The sequence below is a fragment of the Annulohypoxylon maeteangense genome (assembly GCF_022496945.1).
Source record: "Annulohypoxylon maeteangense strain CBS 123835 unplaced genomic scaffold GGS22scaffold_4, whole genome shotgun sequence".
NCBI classification, from domain to species: Eukaryota; Fungi; Ascomycota; class Sordariomycetes; order Xylariales; family Hypoxylaceae; genus Annulohypoxylon; species Annulohypoxylon maeteangense.
In genome coordinates, this window is record NW_025953251.1 from 1,397,560 (window position 1) to 1,414,650 (window position 17,091).

At 48.6% G+C, this 17,091-nt stretch overlaps 8 protein-coding genes across 8 annotated transcripts; 4 read left to right on the top strand and 4 right to left on the bottom strand.

Annotated features, from left to right (window-relative positions):
- Positions 1–283: 283 nt before the first annotated feature.
- On the top strand, positions 284–3,727 carry GGS22DRAFT_157229 (uncharacterized protein). Its single transcript, XM_047960477.1, has 9 exons — positions 284–461; positions 523–679; positions 740–1,052; positions 1,110–1,326; positions 1,388–1,690; positions 1,740–1,760; positions 1,890–1,999; positions 2,054–2,408; positions 2,465–3,727. The coding sequence occupies exons 1-9, from the start codon at positions 399–401 to the stop codon at positions 3,578–3,580; spliced, it is 2,655 nt and encodes an 884-aa protein (XP_047821302.1). The 5' UTR covers positions 284–398; the 3' UTR covers positions 3,581–3,727.
- An 80-nt stretch (positions 3,728–3,807) lies between these two features.
- Positions 3,808–6,305, bottom strand: GGS22DRAFT_157231 (uncharacterized protein). Its single transcript, XM_047960478.1, has 5 exons — positions 6,087–6,305; positions 5,928–6,034; positions 5,514–5,867; positions 4,761–5,452; positions 3,808–4,702 (listed from the first exon to the last, which is right to left on the bottom strand). The coding sequence occupies exons 1-5, from the start codon at positions 6,180–6,182 to the stop codon at positions 3,957–3,959; spliced, it is 1,995 nt and encodes a 664-aa protein (XP_047821303.1). The 5' UTR covers positions 6,183–6,305; the 3' UTR covers positions 3,808–3,956.
- Positions 6,306–8,728: 2,423 nt separating this feature from the next.
- Positions 8,729–10,645, top strand: GGS22DRAFT_186302 (FAD-NAD(P)-binding-domain-containing protein; the record flags this gene model as incomplete). Its single annotated transcript, XM_047964435.1, has 1 exon — positions 8,729–10,645. One exon carries the CDS (start codon positions 8,729–8,731, stop codon positions 10,643–10,645), a length of 1,917 nt encoding a protein of 638 aa, XP_047821304.1.
- A 307-nt stretch (positions 10,646–10,952) lies between these two features.
- GGS22DRAFT_186303 (PEBP-like protein) lies at positions 10,953–11,734 on the bottom strand (the record flags this gene model as incomplete). The annotated part of the gene is made up of 3 exons (XM_047964436.1): positions 10,953–11,101; positions 11,165–11,331; positions 11,433–11,734. The coding sequence occupies 3 exons, from the start codon at positions 11,732–11,734 to the stop codon at positions 10,953–10,955; spliced, it is 618 nt and encodes a 205-aa protein (XP_047821305.1).
- Positions 11,735–12,117: 383 nt separating this feature from the next.
- GGS22DRAFT_109848 (EBP-domain-containing protein) lies at positions 12,118–13,748 on the top strand. The gene is made up of 5 exons (XM_047957910.1): positions 12,118–12,448; positions 12,522–12,548; positions 12,613–12,749; positions 12,812–13,046; positions 13,115–13,748. The coding sequence occupies exons 1-5, from the start codon at positions 12,199–12,201 to the stop codon at positions 13,246–13,248; spliced, it is 783 nt and encodes a 260-aa protein (XP_047821306.1). The 5' UTR covers positions 12,118–12,198; the 3' UTR covers positions 13,249–13,748.
- On the bottom strand, positions 13,691–14,567 carry GGS22DRAFT_186305 (Pre-mRNA-splicing factor Cwf15/Cwc15; the record flags this gene model as incomplete). The annotated part of the gene is made up of 4 exons (XM_047964437.1): positions 13,691–13,744; positions 13,798–13,873; positions 13,931–14,475; positions 14,535–14,567. The coding sequence occupies 4 exons, from the start codon at positions 14,565–14,567 to the stop codon at positions 13,691–13,693; spliced, it is 708 nt and encodes a 235-aa protein (XP_047821307.1).
- A 241-nt stretch (positions 14,568–14,808) lies between these two features.
- On the top strand, positions 14,809–15,943 carry GGS22DRAFT_109853 (ribosomal protein S5 domain 2-like protein). Its single transcript, XM_047957911.1, has 2 exons — positions 14,809–15,062; positions 15,117–15,943. The coding sequence occupies exons 1-2, from the start codon at positions 14,899–14,901 to the stop codon at positions 15,832–15,834; spliced, it is 882 nt and encodes a 293-aa protein (XP_047821308.1). The 5' UTR covers positions 14,809–14,898; the 3' UTR covers positions 15,835–15,943.
- GGS22DRAFT_109854 (P-loop containing nucleoside triphosphate hydrolase protein) lies at positions 15,944–17,029 on the bottom strand. The gene has a single exon (XM_047957912.1). The coding sequence runs from the start codon at positions 16,688–16,690 to the stop codon at positions 16,052–16,054; it is 639 nt and encodes a 212-aa protein (XP_047821309.1). The 5' UTR covers positions 16,691–17,029; the 3' UTR covers positions 15,944–16,051.
- Positions 17,030–17,091: the final 62 nt, after the last annotated feature.

Here is a 17,091-nt window from a genome sequence, read left to right on the forward strand (position 1 = left end):
AAATATAAATAAAAATAATAAAAAATAATTAATATATTTTTCGAAATCTTTAAATAAACTAACACTTATTTTAATATAATACGCTATTTAATATACCTTATAAATACCTACTCGAGGTGTTAAATATTCGGCTTAACACCGCAGTAATAATGCAAATAATGTACATAATACTTGTAAAATCGAAAGCTATCAGATTTCGGAGTAACCTTTATCCTACAGGGGTTACCTTACTAACAGGCACCAGCCAATAATTAAAGGCGACTAATGAGTGGGTTGCCTAATTCCACCTTCATCCCTTCACACGCCACGCTCGGGAGCGTCTGCAAGCCTGATGTTAATATCGAGATGGGACGAAATGATTAGCCACTTATTTATATGAAGCTTTTCGTGTAAACATAATGCCGGAGGACGGCCCCTCCAATGAAGCTTCCGGAAGCGGTAAATCCGGACCCGAGTCTTTGGTAGCTTGCCATCAACCCCTTTCATGCTGCATGATATTGAATCTGCTAACATTGTAAGTAGTCATGTGTATCGTGCAGAAATAGGAAACTCAAATGTGATCGCGTAAAGCCAAAGTGTAAACGCTGCGAGAAAGCCAACCTCGAATGCGTCTTTCCCGAGTCTCGGAGGAGACCAGCCTTTAAACGGAGGAACGTGAAGGAGCTTGAAGCGCGTCTGGGTAGCTATCATCTGATGCTCTATGAAAATTCGCGTGATTTGGGCTAAGACGTACATGTAGCTCAGGTTGAAGTGCTGTTGAAAGAGGCAGGCCAAAATGGCTCACGCCCACCGCAACAGAAGACTGCCGAGGATGCCGACATTCAATCTGGTGAAGCGACAGAGAATACGATCTTCGAAGGGCTGGATTTCACCGCCCCTGATTTTTTGTATGATGGTGACACCCAATTCTCATTCCAACAAGATCCGACAACATCATTCTCGGGGGGAAATTCGAGCGGCCAAGATCAAGGCAGCACCCCCTTTAATGGGTCTCTTATCGATATCGGCGGTGTATATGAGAGATTGCCTCCTTTTGAGGTGATGGAAGACCTGTAAGTGATACTCAATCAGAAAACTCGTCCAGTACCTAATAACTCATGGTAATGAAGTAATCGCATATTCTTTGCGAGTCAGAAGCATCTTATTCCTATAATTCATCCTTCACGTTATCTTCAATCCTTCTATTCTGCGCCACATATGAAACCTCCGATGTGCCTTCAATATGCCATCTGGGCGCTGGCCTCACATGGTCATCCGAAGTATAATATGTACCACGATATCTTCTATCGACGTGCTCGCCAGTATACTGAAACGGATGAGATGAAGGTAGGCCGCTCATGGCCCCTCCCGATTACCCCTTTTGCATAACCATACTCACCACTCAAAGTCATACGGCGAACACTTCATCACCGTGGCTCATGCCCAAGCGTACTGTGTGATAGCTACGTATGAGGCCAAAACCATGATGTTTACCCGAGCTGCTATGACCTGTGCGAAAGGAGTTCGACTTGCGGAAATGATGGGCCTTCATCGACTTGATGGCGCCGCCGAGGAGATAAGCCCCACGCTATTACCCCCAAAAGATTGGGCTGAATTAGAAGAGCGACGACGGACGTTCTGGGGAATATTTTGCATTGATAGCCATTGCTCGATATCGACTGGTTGGCCATTTCTTATTGATACCGCTGAGGTAGGATATGGTCTTAAAAAGCTAAAGTCTATGCTAACGTATCTCCCAGGTCACAACTTTGCTTCCCGCTGTGAGTTAATATTAAATCGTCTTAGTAGTCTTTGGGATGAGACTCTCGAAACGGATTACTTCTCTCCATTTTTAATATGTATGGATCTTAAGGCACCATTCTAGATCTTATTGACCTCGAGCCTTATAGCCAGAAGCTGCGTTCGAAAGTGGCCAGCAAGAAGACACGTATACTCTTCATGAAGCATTCAAGGGGCAGCAATATTCATCATTCGCTGGAGCTGTCTTGATCTGCCATATGTTAGCGATCTTTCCATGAGTTTATTTTCCCCATTTACTAATTCCGATATTTAGACACAATCAAATCCTCAAACACGTCCATAGACCTAGGCCTAACGATAACCCCGACAATTATGAGTATGGCGAATACTGGCAGCGGCACCGCGAGATCGATAATACGCTCTCAAGCGCATTCATCTTTTTACCATCGAGCTTTCGTCTTCCCGATAACTTTCGTGATCCCATCGCCGTTCATACAAATCTTAACTTGCATGCATCGATTATTTGCCTGCATCACGCCGCGATTGAGAGGATAGATACTTACAAACTACCTGAAAGTGCTAAGAAAATTAGCCATGATCGTTTAACAACGGCGGCACAAGAAATTGTCAATATTGTTAAACTAACTAGCCACGTGGCTTCAAGCCCCGTGAGTGACTTTTTGGAATGATGAGATAACTTCTGTAGTCACTGACACCCTAACAGAAAAGTCCATTAACCGCGCTTTCAATGTATTGCGCCGCGTCAGTTTACACATATCTTTGTAAAGCAAACCAAGCGCCAACTCACCTCGATAATCTCGACTTCATTATCTCAGCCATGGAGGCGCTCGGACGAACCCATTACATCACTCGAGCCTTCCTTCGCCAGGTTGTCGTTGATATCGAACGAAACGGTATCAAGGACATCGTGAAACTATCTACTCTCGACAACCTTAATGACGAGTTCAAGGTCCAGGTCTCGCACAACATACCCCTACTCGCCCGGTCTAGCGTCTCGCGGCACTCACAGGTCCAGCCCCCGTTGCCGGGTCGCCTTCCCCTGGGTAACCCAGTTGGCAAGCCCCTCAACGACTGTGATAACCCGGGCGAGTACGGTACTTGGACCTCTGAAATACGCATATACGGCAACATCGCTCGGGAGCCTCCGTCCGCTGAAGCCACCACGTCAGGCAGTAAAAACAAGCGGAGACGCGTGTCCCCTTCTCCCGAGACTGGCGCCGCAAACGACTCATCCGACAGCCACGGGACCGCAACGAACCCATCCGCACACTCCTCCCCCGCAAACATGACAGCCCCAACACACACTAGGCTCTGCGGCGGTGGGTACGCCACGAACCCTCAAACGGAGGTTAACTTACCGCACCGCACGGGATCGCCACAAGTAGCCGCGACTACCAAAACCTCGACGCCGTCAATAACGTCTATATGGCGCGGCCTCGGCGCAGACTGCTCTTTACCAGCTTCGTTCCGGCCAGGGGCCCGTGAATCGAGCTGGGCGCAGGAGGGCAGGGATCAGAACTGCGATCTCGCCCGCGGGTACATACAAGCCGTGTTCAGCGACCACGGCATGATGCCCTCGAATTTCGCTGCTTCTGAAAACCCCTCCGTGCCGCAAAACCCTGCATCGCAAAACCCTCCGCCACAAAATCACGCTGGACAAGAGGAGGTGGGTATACCGTGGGATATGTCGGGCACGGAGGGCATAAACGCGAATGTGGAGTGGGATATCTTGGGCGAGGCTTTAGGCGTGGATCTTCCTGCGATGATGAATTTCTCTAGCGGGAGGGAGGATGGGGGGACTAGGTCGGGGGCTGGGTAGATTACTTACCAGGTAGATAGACGCCTAGATATTGGGCAGGAAAGAGATGGGTTTGACGAAATAGATGGGATGGTAGTCCAAAAGGCGGATTTGCCAGTGCTATAGGGTGTACATACTAGAACCATAATGATCCACTCATCCTCTCGATTTGCAAATACGTGGACTTTCGTGTTCGTGAAATGGCTAATGGTGTAGCTGCCTCCTATGAATCTGATGATAGATCTATTTGCCATATTTATTATTACTTTCTAAAGCGTTAGACGTCTAACCTGTTTGATTTCATGTGCTCATAACATCCACAACCTATACAAGGACGTACCTTATTACACACATATATCCTTCTAGAATCCTCGTGTATTTCCCTCACCCCAACCCTTCACGTCGGCGCCGACATCCCCGGCATAACCGGCTCAAAGCTCCAATCGAAATCATCCATAAAAGTCCAATCGATATTCTGCAACGCATCCGCCCCCAATATCGCCGGTGTCTCGCTCCTCGCTGCCCCTTCCCCACCCACTCCAACCCCAGTCCCAGCATTCACCATCTGTCCGTTCGCCGCGGCCCCGCTCCCAAAACAGGGACACGCATTCAAAGGCTGGAACTTATTCCTGCACCCGGGCATATGGTCCGTCTTCCAGCGCGTCATGCAATCATACATAACACTCGCGCTCAGCCGGTGCGAAAAGCTCGACACGGGCTCCTCGGTAAACACGGGAACAGCGGCGCCGCGGACAAGGCGATGACACCAGCTCTCGAACAGGTTTCCCAATCGGGTAGGTAAATCGTTATCGGCAACCCTGGCGCGACGGGATGCTGTGACGGCGTCGGCGGCGTCTCGCTCGGCGGAGGCGCGGTCCATGAGTTGTAGGTAGGAGGAGTGGAGGACGCGGTAGATGATGCCGCCGGCGGCCATGAGGGCGCGGAAGTGGAAGTGTGGGACGTGGCGCAGGAAATCCGTGTCGGAGTCGAGCGCGAGCGCGGACCGGATCACGGCTTGCGCTGTGCTGTACGTGCGCATGATGTTGCGTTTGAGTGCTTCGGAATCGTACCCGGGGAGCGGGATCATGTAGTAGGTTTGGATTTCGAGTTGGACTAGGAGGGCATTGAATCGGTCGAGGTCGTCTGTGTACGGGCTTAGTATGGGGCTAGGTACAAAGGGGAATGGGATGGAGACACATACCTGCGCGCTCTGAGCATATGAGTCCTCGCACGGCGTTCCATTCGTTTTCGAGTAGTAGGACTATATGTGCTGACACCCCTCGCGACTCTTCTAGACAAGCTGCCATAGTCCCGGAAACATGGTGGCAGAATTTCTGGCACTCTAGGAGAACACGGAAGGTGGAGGGGACTTGGAAAGGCGTTCTGCCGTCGATGATATTCTGGATAGTCTGATTGAATAAGCCACCAATAGTAGGGAGCCCTAAGGACGACGACACTCTTTGGGAGATGATGTTGTATCCGGCCCAAGTGAAGGCCGCCTCTTCATCCGTGAAAGTATTTTGAAAAACGCCATGACTGTATTCCGGATGGCTTCCTTTACCACAATGAATTCCTAGCTGTAAGATTGCATTCATTACAGCGCCAGTGAATAGCGCAGACGGGTCGTTAACAAACCGCACATCCGGAAAGATCCATGCGCAGAGCAAGATGAGTGCATTAATTGATGGTAGGGTTAAAGGCCAATTATTTATGGTAGAGAAAGCATCTTTCTTGATAGCATCTAATAAGAAAGGAAATAGAGTAGGACTTTTTGCATAGCGACGCGAAGCTATGTAGATGATGGTCCAGAATAAGAAGGGACTAGAATCATAACACTTGTTTGGATCCCTAAGCCTTACAATTGGCATGTACGGATGATAATACTCGAAATATCTGAGCGTAAAGCATTAGAGATCAATTATATCTCCTTAAACCAAAATAGCAGCTAACTTACTTTTGAAAATAGTGATCAATATCTTCACCGGAAAATGGCTGAGATCCAAGAGCTCTTGAAAGTGCGGGCCCAGCCGCAGGGGTTTGAATAGATACAGGAGTTTCAGGGGTATGAATTACTGAAGAGGGCGCAACAGTGGCGTTAGACGAAGCAATGACCGTAGGACCTCCCACTTCTCCGGTGGAAATGCTCACGGGGGATGGCACTCCCAGCCGTGGTGGAGCAGACTCTTTGAAAGGGACGATTGTCTCATTCTGTTGAGTGTATGCGGGTGCCTGATTTGGCGATGCAGTTATCTGTCCAGTAACACTTTGTTTAATAGACTGGATTTCTTGAACCAATTCATCTAATTTGCTATGGGATTTGAGTTAGTTACTTGAATGAAATTTAAATGAGGAAAGTTAGCAGATGTACCTTTTTCGGCTAACTCTTTTGTGAGTCCTGTCGACAACGCAACTTAGGCGAAGCTTCGCGCAACGCTGGCACGGCTGGGCAGGATTTTGGCTAGGGTTGCAGCGCACCTAAAGGATGATCAATATGCGGCACTGTAACTCTGTGATCTGCAAGATATACCTTAGCATCCCGGCAACTGGTACAAGCAGTATTTCTTTTAATTCGACTGGACTGTGGGATAGTGGGTGATGCTTCTTCGTGGCTGGTATCGGGCATTGGCGCAGATGAAATTGAGGCTTGGGTGACGCCTAGATTGGAGACATCGGGTCGCGGGTCCGGGAGGATTGTGTTGCTATTAGGAAGATTGGAGGTCACTAAGAAGTCGTTAGCCGGTCGGCTATGTTCCAGTTATATGTGGCGCGGAACAGGTGCGGCATCACAATGAGGAGGCTTACGCCACGTGAATGTCGGCCATAGATCGGTACCGATCCCTGCCGGGTTGCGACTATCCGCAGCCATATCCTAGGAGGTGCACACCAGCTTTCAATTTGACCCACTTTACTGCCAGCTGCTGACAGTCTACCTGTTAGTAGATGTGGCGTCTTTCTTTAGCGGCTAAACTGCCTAAGCCATAGCAGACATTGTTTTTCAAAGCTTGATTTTGGGTTGCGAAATCTTCTTCTAATTTCATTGCATCCCCATACGGACTCCGACTAAACTCCTCCGAGCGTTGTCATGTATACAATAACACTTCAAAGCCAAACCTACATACAGATCAAAATTATTCCCATCTTCGCCGTTAATACTCATCATTGACTTAAAATCTCACAAGTAGGACCACAGCCCCCGTCATACCCTCAGAATTACCCACAGGCACTGCTCACTACCGACAGCTACGATGTGCCAGCCAACCTCTGGGACGGAGTAGAGAGCCAACCCCCCCCCCCCCCCCCCCCCAAAATAACAATAAAGGAAACTCAAAACGAACAATAACAAGGCTTAGGTTAGAACGAGAATTGCTTGGTGATTGTTAAGTCATGGTTGGAATTAGGTATGACCTAGTTGTCAAAAAGCATCGTAGCTTTATTCATACTCTTCAATTATATTTCTCCTAGTACCTAATTCTCCATCGTCCGTCCCTCCAAATTCATCGAGAGAGATTATTATCATTGACCGACTTACCTTTATCTCCTGGAAGTGTCGAAAAGGGCCAACATCACGCAATTAGTAAACCGGAATAGTAATGTAGGTGATAATGCCAGATTGTCGACAAATCGCATCACGTCCACTGTATGGGCACAGTCTTCTGGCAGGGATACCTGTACCCCGCGGACCCACCAAGTTGGTAGAGGGACCCTCCCGCACCGCCCCGATCGCGGCTGTCACTACCCCAGATTTTAGTTCAATTTCAACAACCAATCAAATACCCTGGATTGTCGCAGTTTCAATGTTTTCCTTTGCAGCTCAACTGCAATCAGTCATACAAAACAAATTATATCTAACGATATGAATTATTGACTTCAGGAAACAATTAATTTCTCGGAATTATTATACACACTTATATCTATAGGTTTATCCAATGTTGTGACGAAGTACCCACAGACCATTAAGCCACCCAGGTCAGTGAGGTTATCTGATAGCTCTAAGATTCTAGAATAGTATGTATGACTCATCTAGTTATCTATGTATAAGTGTGTTTTATCTATTGATATAGATACTTATTCCTAGATAAGTAGTAGGTGTTAAACTGTTTATCATAGCAAAGTGTTTTAGCTAGTATCACAAAGGGGGAAACACAGCACGCGCTTGCGCGGGACAAGCGCCGAAGTTAGTTTCACTTCCATCAATAGGCCGATTGGTGTATCTTAAAGCTCATTTTCCACCATGTGGAACAATTCGCCAGAAAAAAAAAACAGAAAGTTTTCTATATCCAAGATCGGTGAAGGCTTAGCGTTCATACCATAGGTACGTAGGTAGGTAACTAGGTACCAATTGTAAGTTGATAGAGGGATGACATTCTGTAGATCTGTAAAAATTGAAATCCTCACATGGAAATTCAATTACTTACCTAGACGATGAACAATAGGATGTAAATGTCATATCAACTAAGTGATGGGCCCTATCCTTCTTACAACGCTGCTCAATAGTCCCAACAAGAATTATGCCTTATTGCCACCAGCAACTCAGATACAGCTAGAGCAGAATGGCATCAGAAGAGGACCCATGTGCTCATTCTCTCCCGTACCGCACCGTACATGACACTATCTCCTGGGTTAGACAACCGATATCCGCTACGTAGATACCATGAAAGGTAAAAGTGGGTCAGATTATGTCCAAGTATACAGTCCGATACGGCGACGTGGTGAGTTCAGGGGAAACTTTTTCTGGCCCCATTCTGAGAGTCATAGTTGCTTATCGTGAACGGCACGTGAGGCTTGCAGGCTAGAATTGACAGCACCTGAAGAATTTCCTGAGGCCCGGATGGCCAAGCCGTCATCCGCGGAAGCAAAGATAAGGTCACCATATGCAGGTACCTAGGTATCCAGGCTCATACTCGATCGCCTGCCCAACAATTCCTTCCTTGCGTATGATGGCGTGCTTGTCGTTATAACGAGTTCCGTATTCGGATTCGTGAAATGGGAGAATAATACCTAGGTACCTAGGTATAAATATGAAGTCCTTTAAACATCCAACGAGAACTGTATCTTCAACATACAACCAGACAGTCTTCGGATACCAATGCTTTTTCAACTCTGAAATTCAAGATGATATCAATTATAAACCTTCTCTTTCCCTCACCCATACGTATAGCCAATACAGCAATGGCTTTACACACACCACTAGGGATGGGTCTGGCTAAGAATCTTGCCCGTTACTCATCTACGACAAGCACCAAACCAACCGCAGCCATCGCCGTCATTGGCAATGGTCCCTTGGGTACGATTGTACTTGGCCGTATATGCGAGTTGGCGAGGGGCTTGCGTAGTAAAGGGGAGTTGACAGTCCACGTCATCGATTCGACACACCCAGGTTCCGGCACCGTCTGGCATAGCAAGCAACCGAAACCCCTCCTGATGAACACCAAAGCATGTCAGATGACCGTATTCAACAACAGCACCGTATCATCGAAACTGAACTCCCTGACGCCAAACTTGGAACAATGGGCGGCTCGGGAGGGATACACTCTATCCAACGGATACGCACCTCGTTACGTATACGGCCGCTACCTGACGTGGTGTTTGCAAGAAATGATACGCAACGCACCCAGGCAGGTAAAGTACCAGTCCCATATCGCTCGTGCAATCAGCCTCGATGATGAGAAAGGCGGTCTTCAGAAGGTGTCTCTCGACACTGGCGTCAAACTAACCGGGCTCTCTGCCGTGATCCTCACTCAAGGCCACTTGCCCCAACTCCCAACTGCAGAGCAATATCGACACATAACGTATGCCCAGCAGCATCCCGGCTTGCGTTACATCCCCCCCGCCAACCCAGCATACATCGACCTCTCCTCCCTAAAACCCGGTGAAAAGGTCCTACTACGCGGTCTCGGCCTCATCTTCTTCGACTACATGATCCTCCTAACCCAAGGCCGCGGCGGCCGCTTCGATCGCGACAAGGAAGGTAATCTGCACTACACCGCCTCCGGGAACGAACCACACATTATCGCCGGTTCCCGGCGCGGCATCCCCTACCGTGCCCGCGGCGACCAATCGGACGGTTCATACAACAACTACCAGCCCCTCCTCCTCACCTCCTCACTAATAACATCCCTCCGCAACCGCGCCAATTCCAAAGACGCGCCGAACTTTTCGTCTGAAGTGCTACCGCTCATCAAGAAAGAAGTCGAAACAACATACTACGAGACCCTCCTAGGAAAATCCCAATCCTCGCGTCTCGATTTCCGGTCTCGATACCTCCACAGCCACGACCCTTCACACATTCTCTCCGACGCCAAGATCCCCAAAGAAGACCGCTGGTCCTGGGACTACATGTCTCACCCTTATCTCAAACATTCCTTCCACAGCACAACCGACTGGAAAACCTGGCTCCTAGCCTATCTCCACTCGGACATCGAGCAAGCCCGAGGATCCACAGGCGCGAAACCAGTCCACACCGCACTAGACGTCCTACGCGGTCTACGCCCCGCCATCCGACAAATCGTCGATCACGGCGGGCTTTCAGGCGCGTCCCGCCGGGACGACTTGGAGCGGGGGTACACGCCACTAAACAGCTTCCTGTCCGTCGGGCCGCCGCGCGAGCGCATCGAGCAGCTTATCGCGCTGATCAAAGCGGGGATCGTGACTGTGATCGGGCCAGGACTGGAAGTAATAGCTCGGGACGGAGGTTGGGAGGCTAGTTCTGTTAGCGTGCCGGGATCAGCGGAGAGAGTGACTGCGCTTATAGAGGCGCGGATGGCGGAGCCGGATGTTAGGAGGAGTGCGGATGAACTGCTTGGTTCGATGTGGGAGAAGGGACAGTGTCGGGCGCATTGTTCGGGTGGGTATGAGACGGGGGGGCTGGATGTCACGCGAAGTCCCTTTCACCTTATAAATCGGGAGGGTGTCTCGCAGCGGAGGAGGTTCGCGCTTGGGGTCCCTACTGAGGGTGTGCATTGGGTTACTACGGCTGGACCTGGCGAGAATGTGACTACGTTCTTGGAGGCTGAGGAGATGTCGCGTGCTGTGCTGGATGTGGTGGATGGTGATATGGCTGGAGCTACTGGTGCTGGGGTGAACTGAGAGTCCTGGGATAAACTGATTTCTGGCTGGCGAAAAAAAGTATGGATTTGGGTGATTTAAGAATAGTTGTTGGATTGGTTGCATCAAAACGGATATTTGACTTGAATTTGGGATATTATGTACCTCTTATCATTTAGAAAATAGCCTCATATAGCGAAAATCTTGAAGCTTCTAACCATTGTTTCTGCACTGATGTAGTTACTTTGATGACAGAGACGAAGATCCAGTAAAATCTCGCAGAGAAAAAGAAACCCCATCACAGCAACTCCGATAACTCCACGGCCGTTGATTGGTTACAAAATCTGCATCATCTCCACTTTCTTTCCGCAACCCCTGTCCACATCCCCCACGCCAAGATCTTACCAACAATAGCGCCGGCAATCTGCTCCCTAGTCGTCGTCGCATTTAACAAGCTTGGGTCCAACGGTTCTTTAAGTGCTATAACTTCGAAGAAATCTAGGGAGAGTAAGTATTGACATATAACTACTAGGTATACATTCATAATCCGAGAACACTAACATCGATGCGGTCCATGATTCATCAACGGCCGAGGCGGGAGATAAACTCGTCCATTTCTCGAGCGTCCATAGTGAAACCCGCCCTTCAACAGCGCTTTATTCGGATCTTCGACCTCGAAGTCGGCGGCTTCTACAATAGTTCTCGTAGGCGGGATTCCCGTATAGATACTGTCGTTTGCAAGACGATTCAGCTCGGACTCTACAATTAGAACCCCCTGGGGTTAAAATAGGGAATAGGTACTAGATACCTAGGTCCTAGAGGTACTCACCCGTGGCAGATAGGCGTAGGCAGCGGCACATCCGGGTCCTCCGAAACCAGCAGCCACTCCTTGACCTGGTCCGCGATCTGCGGTGGCGCCTCCCAGCGCAAACTAGGGAATTTGCCTATCCCATCGCTCGTGTACTCTACGCCGAGCACCGAGTTCACAGGGCCAATATCCGGCGCCGTGACGGTGATCTCCTGTTTCCCTTCAAAATCGGCGAACGCGGGGGTCTTGAAGAAGCTCTTATCGTCGCGGCCTTTGGCATTTTTGAAGAGCCAGGCTAGCGATACCTCGAGGAGGGCTGTCATTGCTTTTTGTGGATCCCGGAAGTCGTATTCTGTATCCTGCCGTGAGTTGACGTCGGTGGCTTCGGTGGCTTCAGTTGGTGGTATTACTCCCCCTAGTGAAACTTAGGAGGTTCAATTGTATGAGGATTTTACGAATTTGATATTATGAAATTTGTAGATTTTATTATTACAAATTTGTAAATAACAATTAAGTGATATTAATTCACTTCAGTAGAATCGAGCTGATTATGTACTTCGTCATAGTCCAAAATCCCAGTCTATTTCGGAGCCGATTCCGCTTATAAACCCTGGTCCTACCTGCATCCATGATAATACTAGGTACTGGGTAGTATTATGGAAACGCCAAGACCGCTTAATCAACGACATCACCCCTTTTAGGAACTTTGTTTTGAATCACCACATCTTCATTTTTGAACGGCCGGATAATTTTAGTTCTGCCAAATTTTTTCCGACCAAAGTTCATCATGGGCTTGAGCATGTGGCCGTTCGGGGGCTATAAGTTCTCATCTGGGGATACCGTGCCTTCGCATCCGTACTATCCCCTAGGCGTCTATATTCCATCATACCGCCCGAATGAGGCTCCCGTCTATGTGCTCCTGGCTGCTCTAGCTGGCATGCTAGGGTTTGCTGTTTTAGGTGCTTCTGCGGTGGCATTGAAAGTCAATCCGAAATTGACCAAGTCGAATCTAGCAGTGTTCTGCTGGTTTGTGATGAGTGAGTTGCTCATACAGCCTTACCTGCTCTTTTTTGACCGCCCCTTTTTGACTAACTCGGCCCCACTATTTAGATGGCTGTCTGCATTGCTTCTTCGAAGGTAAGGTGTAACTGTCACTCCGCCTTAGGCAAAAGATTCATTGGCTAAATTAATCGGCTTCAAGGATACTTCGTCTTGAACCATGATACTGTCGCGTCGTCACAGAATCTGTTGGCGCAGCTATGGAAGGAGTATGCGTTGTCCGATTCACGATACTTGACTTCGGACACCTTCATGCTTAGTGTTGAGAGCATCACAGCAGTAAGTGTATTAACTTATGATATGAGGAAACTATAGACTGATGATGGATGAACACACAATAGTTTGTATGGGGACCTCTCTGCTTCGCAAATGCTGTATCCATCGTCCGAGGTAGCCCCTTTCGACATGCACTTCGCATCATCGTCTGCATGGCACATTTGTATGGTGTCGCCCTGTATTATTCCACTAGCCTGAGCGAGGAATACCTCACGGGGCTTCCCCATAGCCGACCCGAGTTTCTGTACTTTTGGGTCTACTATGTTGGGTTTAATCTGCCTTGGGCCATCATCCCATCGAGTGAGTATATCATAGAGAAACCCCTTGATGGAGTTAATCTGAGGTCAATGCTAATGTCGTTCGAATAGTGCTTTTATACAACAGCACCCAGACTATTACAAAGGCAATAAAAGCATTAGACAAGGTAGACAACACACTGAGAACGCGTCGACATGCACAGGACGGAAAAAGGGTGGCAACTGAATCCAGAAAGACAAAGTAGCCGCATCATTATAGACTAGTATTAGATTGCACTTGAGGCCATTGGTCTCATTCAAAGATTATATTCACATACCCACACTAGACAGGCAGAAGAGACAATCCACTTCACTAGCAAACTTGGCTGTATTTGTTGAATTTCATGAATCCTGCCTATAGAGAACGCCAGCCTATCCTTACTCCTATACGAAGTAGCTAATGGATTGTCATCAGCTTATGTTATGGCACCGAGGATGGCAATATTAGGTGTACCAAACTAACATGTAAGGGCAGAGGAACTGCGTATTGACCATAGCCTAGTAGTCCCCTTCGATCCGCTCAATTCTGTCTAGTTTATTTCCTTTCACCATCCAGTCCGTGAAATATTCAGCAAAGACGTTGGTCGTCGCCATGCACACCGGGGGTATTCTTTCTTAGCGAGCTAATGTCATCCTATAACATACAGCTTATCGCACGTACTTGTTCATGAATCGTTTATGGAAGTCCGATCGTAGCATATCCTAGCCATGTTATTAGTATATCGTACGAACATATTAGGGGATGTGAGACAAACATTGATGAATTCCTTCTTCTTGTTCTTATCTTCGGTTCCTCGTGCTTGGTTCTTGAATACAACATCATCGTCCCATCTGTAACAGCCCAATTAGCGACATTCCAGCATAACGTTTCGTTAAATTTTGACATACCTTCGCTTCGTGTTGAAGTTCGTCGGGTTCATCAGTGGATTACCCAGCGCAATCTCCTTTTCTCGTTCCTCTTCTTCGGCCGCAGCCTTAGCACGTTCTTCCTGCTCGCGCTTCTGGGCTCGTTCTTGCCTGACTCTTTCGAGTTCTCGTAACAGCTCGGCTTCTTCGTCTTCGTCATCATCACTGTCCTCGTCACTATCATCGACTTCCGACTCCTCGTCTATGTCTCGGGTCTCTGCTAATACGCGCTGACGTTTTGCCTCCGGGTCTTCATTTTCCCCATCACTATCTGCTTGCGATCGTAGTTCTAAGGGTCGCTTCGCGCTAGAGTTGGTAGTGGGTTCGGAGTTATCGACGTCAGGAGCGTCGGATAGCTTGCCCTGCTTTGCGAAGTGGGCAGCCTCGGCGGCGAGGAGTTCGGCTCGTAGGTCGCGGGGCTCGTCGGCATCTCCTCCTTGGCCGGGTTGTCTGAACTTCAACTGAGTATGAGCTGGAAGGAGACGTTGGTGATATGCTGGCCCTCGAAGAGCTTCCTTTCCACGCGCCTACAATTGCTGTTAGTAAATATTTCATTATGTATCACTCTAAAAGATCATGAACTTACGGGATCAAAGGTAGGTCTATGTGCGGTAGTCATCTTGAGTTATTTAAATGAATAACTTGCTAGACCGTAGACGAAGATGTAAATGTTAAGTTTCGTTTTGTTGAATGGTCTGCGCCTGCACCGTTGATGTTCGAGTACAGGGTACACTGTGTTACCGCCTCGGGATTTTAGCGTGTAAAATGCCGACCTTACAGGGGTTTCCCACTCACCGCCTGGCAGAAATATAGTGAATTTTGAAGCTATGGAACCTTATGAAATGCGCAAACACCCCACTATCAATTACTACCCAGATTCAGTTAAGAAGAGTCATGAAGTGAAGCAAGAACAAATCTGATCTTTACTTCCTCCCTTTTTTTCTTCTACAATGCCTCGAGAGGCTGAGCCTTCACTCAATGAGCGCGCGTTCGTCTTGCAGGCACTACAAGAAGGTTTGCGCATCGATGGTCGTGCCTTTGATCAGTACCGAAATCTAGAGCTCAAGTTTGGTGACCAATATGGAGTCGCGGATGTAACATTAGGGAAGACAAGGTGAGTAGGACAGGATATTACAAGGTATACAATCTTATTAATTTTGATTATCAGAATACTTGCGAAAGTGTCCGCCGAAGTCACAGTACCTTACGTCGATCGACCTTTCGATGGCGTCTTCACCATCACCACAGAACTCAGCCCTATGGCGTCGCCAGCATTCGAAGTCAACCGACCAACAGAGACAGAAATTCTACTTTCAAGACAAATCGAGAAGACGGTGCGGCGGTCTAATGCCCTAGATACCGAGTCACTATGTCTCATCGCGGGCCAAAAATGCTGGTCTATAAGGGTTGATCTACACGTCCTCTCACATGATGGCAATCTCATCGACGGATCCTGCTTCGCTGTCGTAGCAGCATTGCGCCACTTCCGAAAACCGGATACAAGCATAGAAGGGGAGACTTTGACCGTGTACACACCCGCAGAACGAGAGCCTGTGCCGCTAAGTTGGCTACATTCGCCGTTTTGCGTCACCTTCAGCTTCTACGGAGACGAAGCGGATATTGTATTGCTGGACGCAACTCTCCTGGAAGAGCAGATGAAGGTATCTAGCTGTACCATCAGCCTCAATAAGCACGGGGAGATCTGCCAGATCGCGAAGTTGGGAGGAACACCGGTGGAGGCGTCCACGCTGCTCCAGTGCACCGCCGTGGCACTCCAGAAGGTTAAGGAGTTCTCAACATTATTAGATCAAAAGCTAGCCGCAGACTCCAAACGGAGGGATAAAGGTGGACTTTTGGCGGAGTTGTCCGCCGAGAACGAGAGATAGCAGATCACTCATATGGATACTGCTTCCGTAGATAACCGAACAAAATAGATACCCATGCTTCAGAGGCCAGCCCTCTAGATGAATTTGAACCCATAAGTTCCAATCCTTGAATCCTTGAACGCCTTGTCCATGACGCTGAATGCAAAAACCAGGCCACCAGGCCTTCTTTAAACCAAGCAACACGGCATAACGTCGCAACGTCAACCTTACTGACTTCTTACCGCATCACTGGCGGTCTTGATTCCTTATTCCATTTAACCCTCGACCTCACCCATTCGACCGCTTCCCTCACACCCGTCCCCGTCAAAGCGCTCACAGGCAAGACCCTCGAGTCACGAATACTCGACGCCTTCTCGCCCTCAAACACCTTTTTCACCAAACCCTCCTTTATGCGCACGACCTCAACACAATCCTCCCTATCTTGTTTATTCGCCAATATCAACAACGGCACGCCCTCAGTCTCAGAATTCTGCAACACATCTTCCAAAACTAAGCGGCACTCCTCAAGACGGCCGGAGCTATCGTGTTCGAGGTTACCGTCGCCGATGTCGGTGCTGTCGATGATGAAGACGATGGCGTGGCAGCTAGCGTAGTAGCTCTGCCACAGCTTGCGCAGGCTCAACTGGCCCCCGACGTCCCAGATCTTGACGTACATGTCCGGCAGCGTCAGCGTCGACACATTCTGGCCCACCGTCGGCACCGTCTTTAGCTTCGGGTCCGGGTGCTCGGGGAGGAAGAGCGCCTTCGCCTGCTCGTGGAACGTCGTCTTGCCGGCATTGTCGAGCCCGAGGAGGATGACCGAGTATTCCTCTTTCCGTCGCGCCAGGAGGTAGAGCGATTTGGCTAGGTGGTACATTGTTCTTCTAAGGGGTATCGAGGTCTCGGGAGGCTATTGCGGATTTGGGGTAGATGGGGACGGATGTACATCTGTAGACTCGAGCCGATAAGGAATGCTGAGGTGATGTTCCAGATTGAGTTGACCAATGAAGCGGCTTGTGGCTCAAGCGCCAACGATCATATGTTTCCAATGTGCTGGTAGGTATCCGCCCGGCGCTAATCCCGTAAGGGAAAGGCGCCATTGGTACTTCAACTGCCGGATTATTCAACATTTAATTAGGTAATTATGCAGAAAGTCGAAAATATTATAGTATGCATGATACCTAACATTTTCATCTTGTTGAGGAAAAGGATTCACATATCATAGTTACATGTTTTACAGATGTTTGTATATAGACAAACAGACGTATTTATACATAT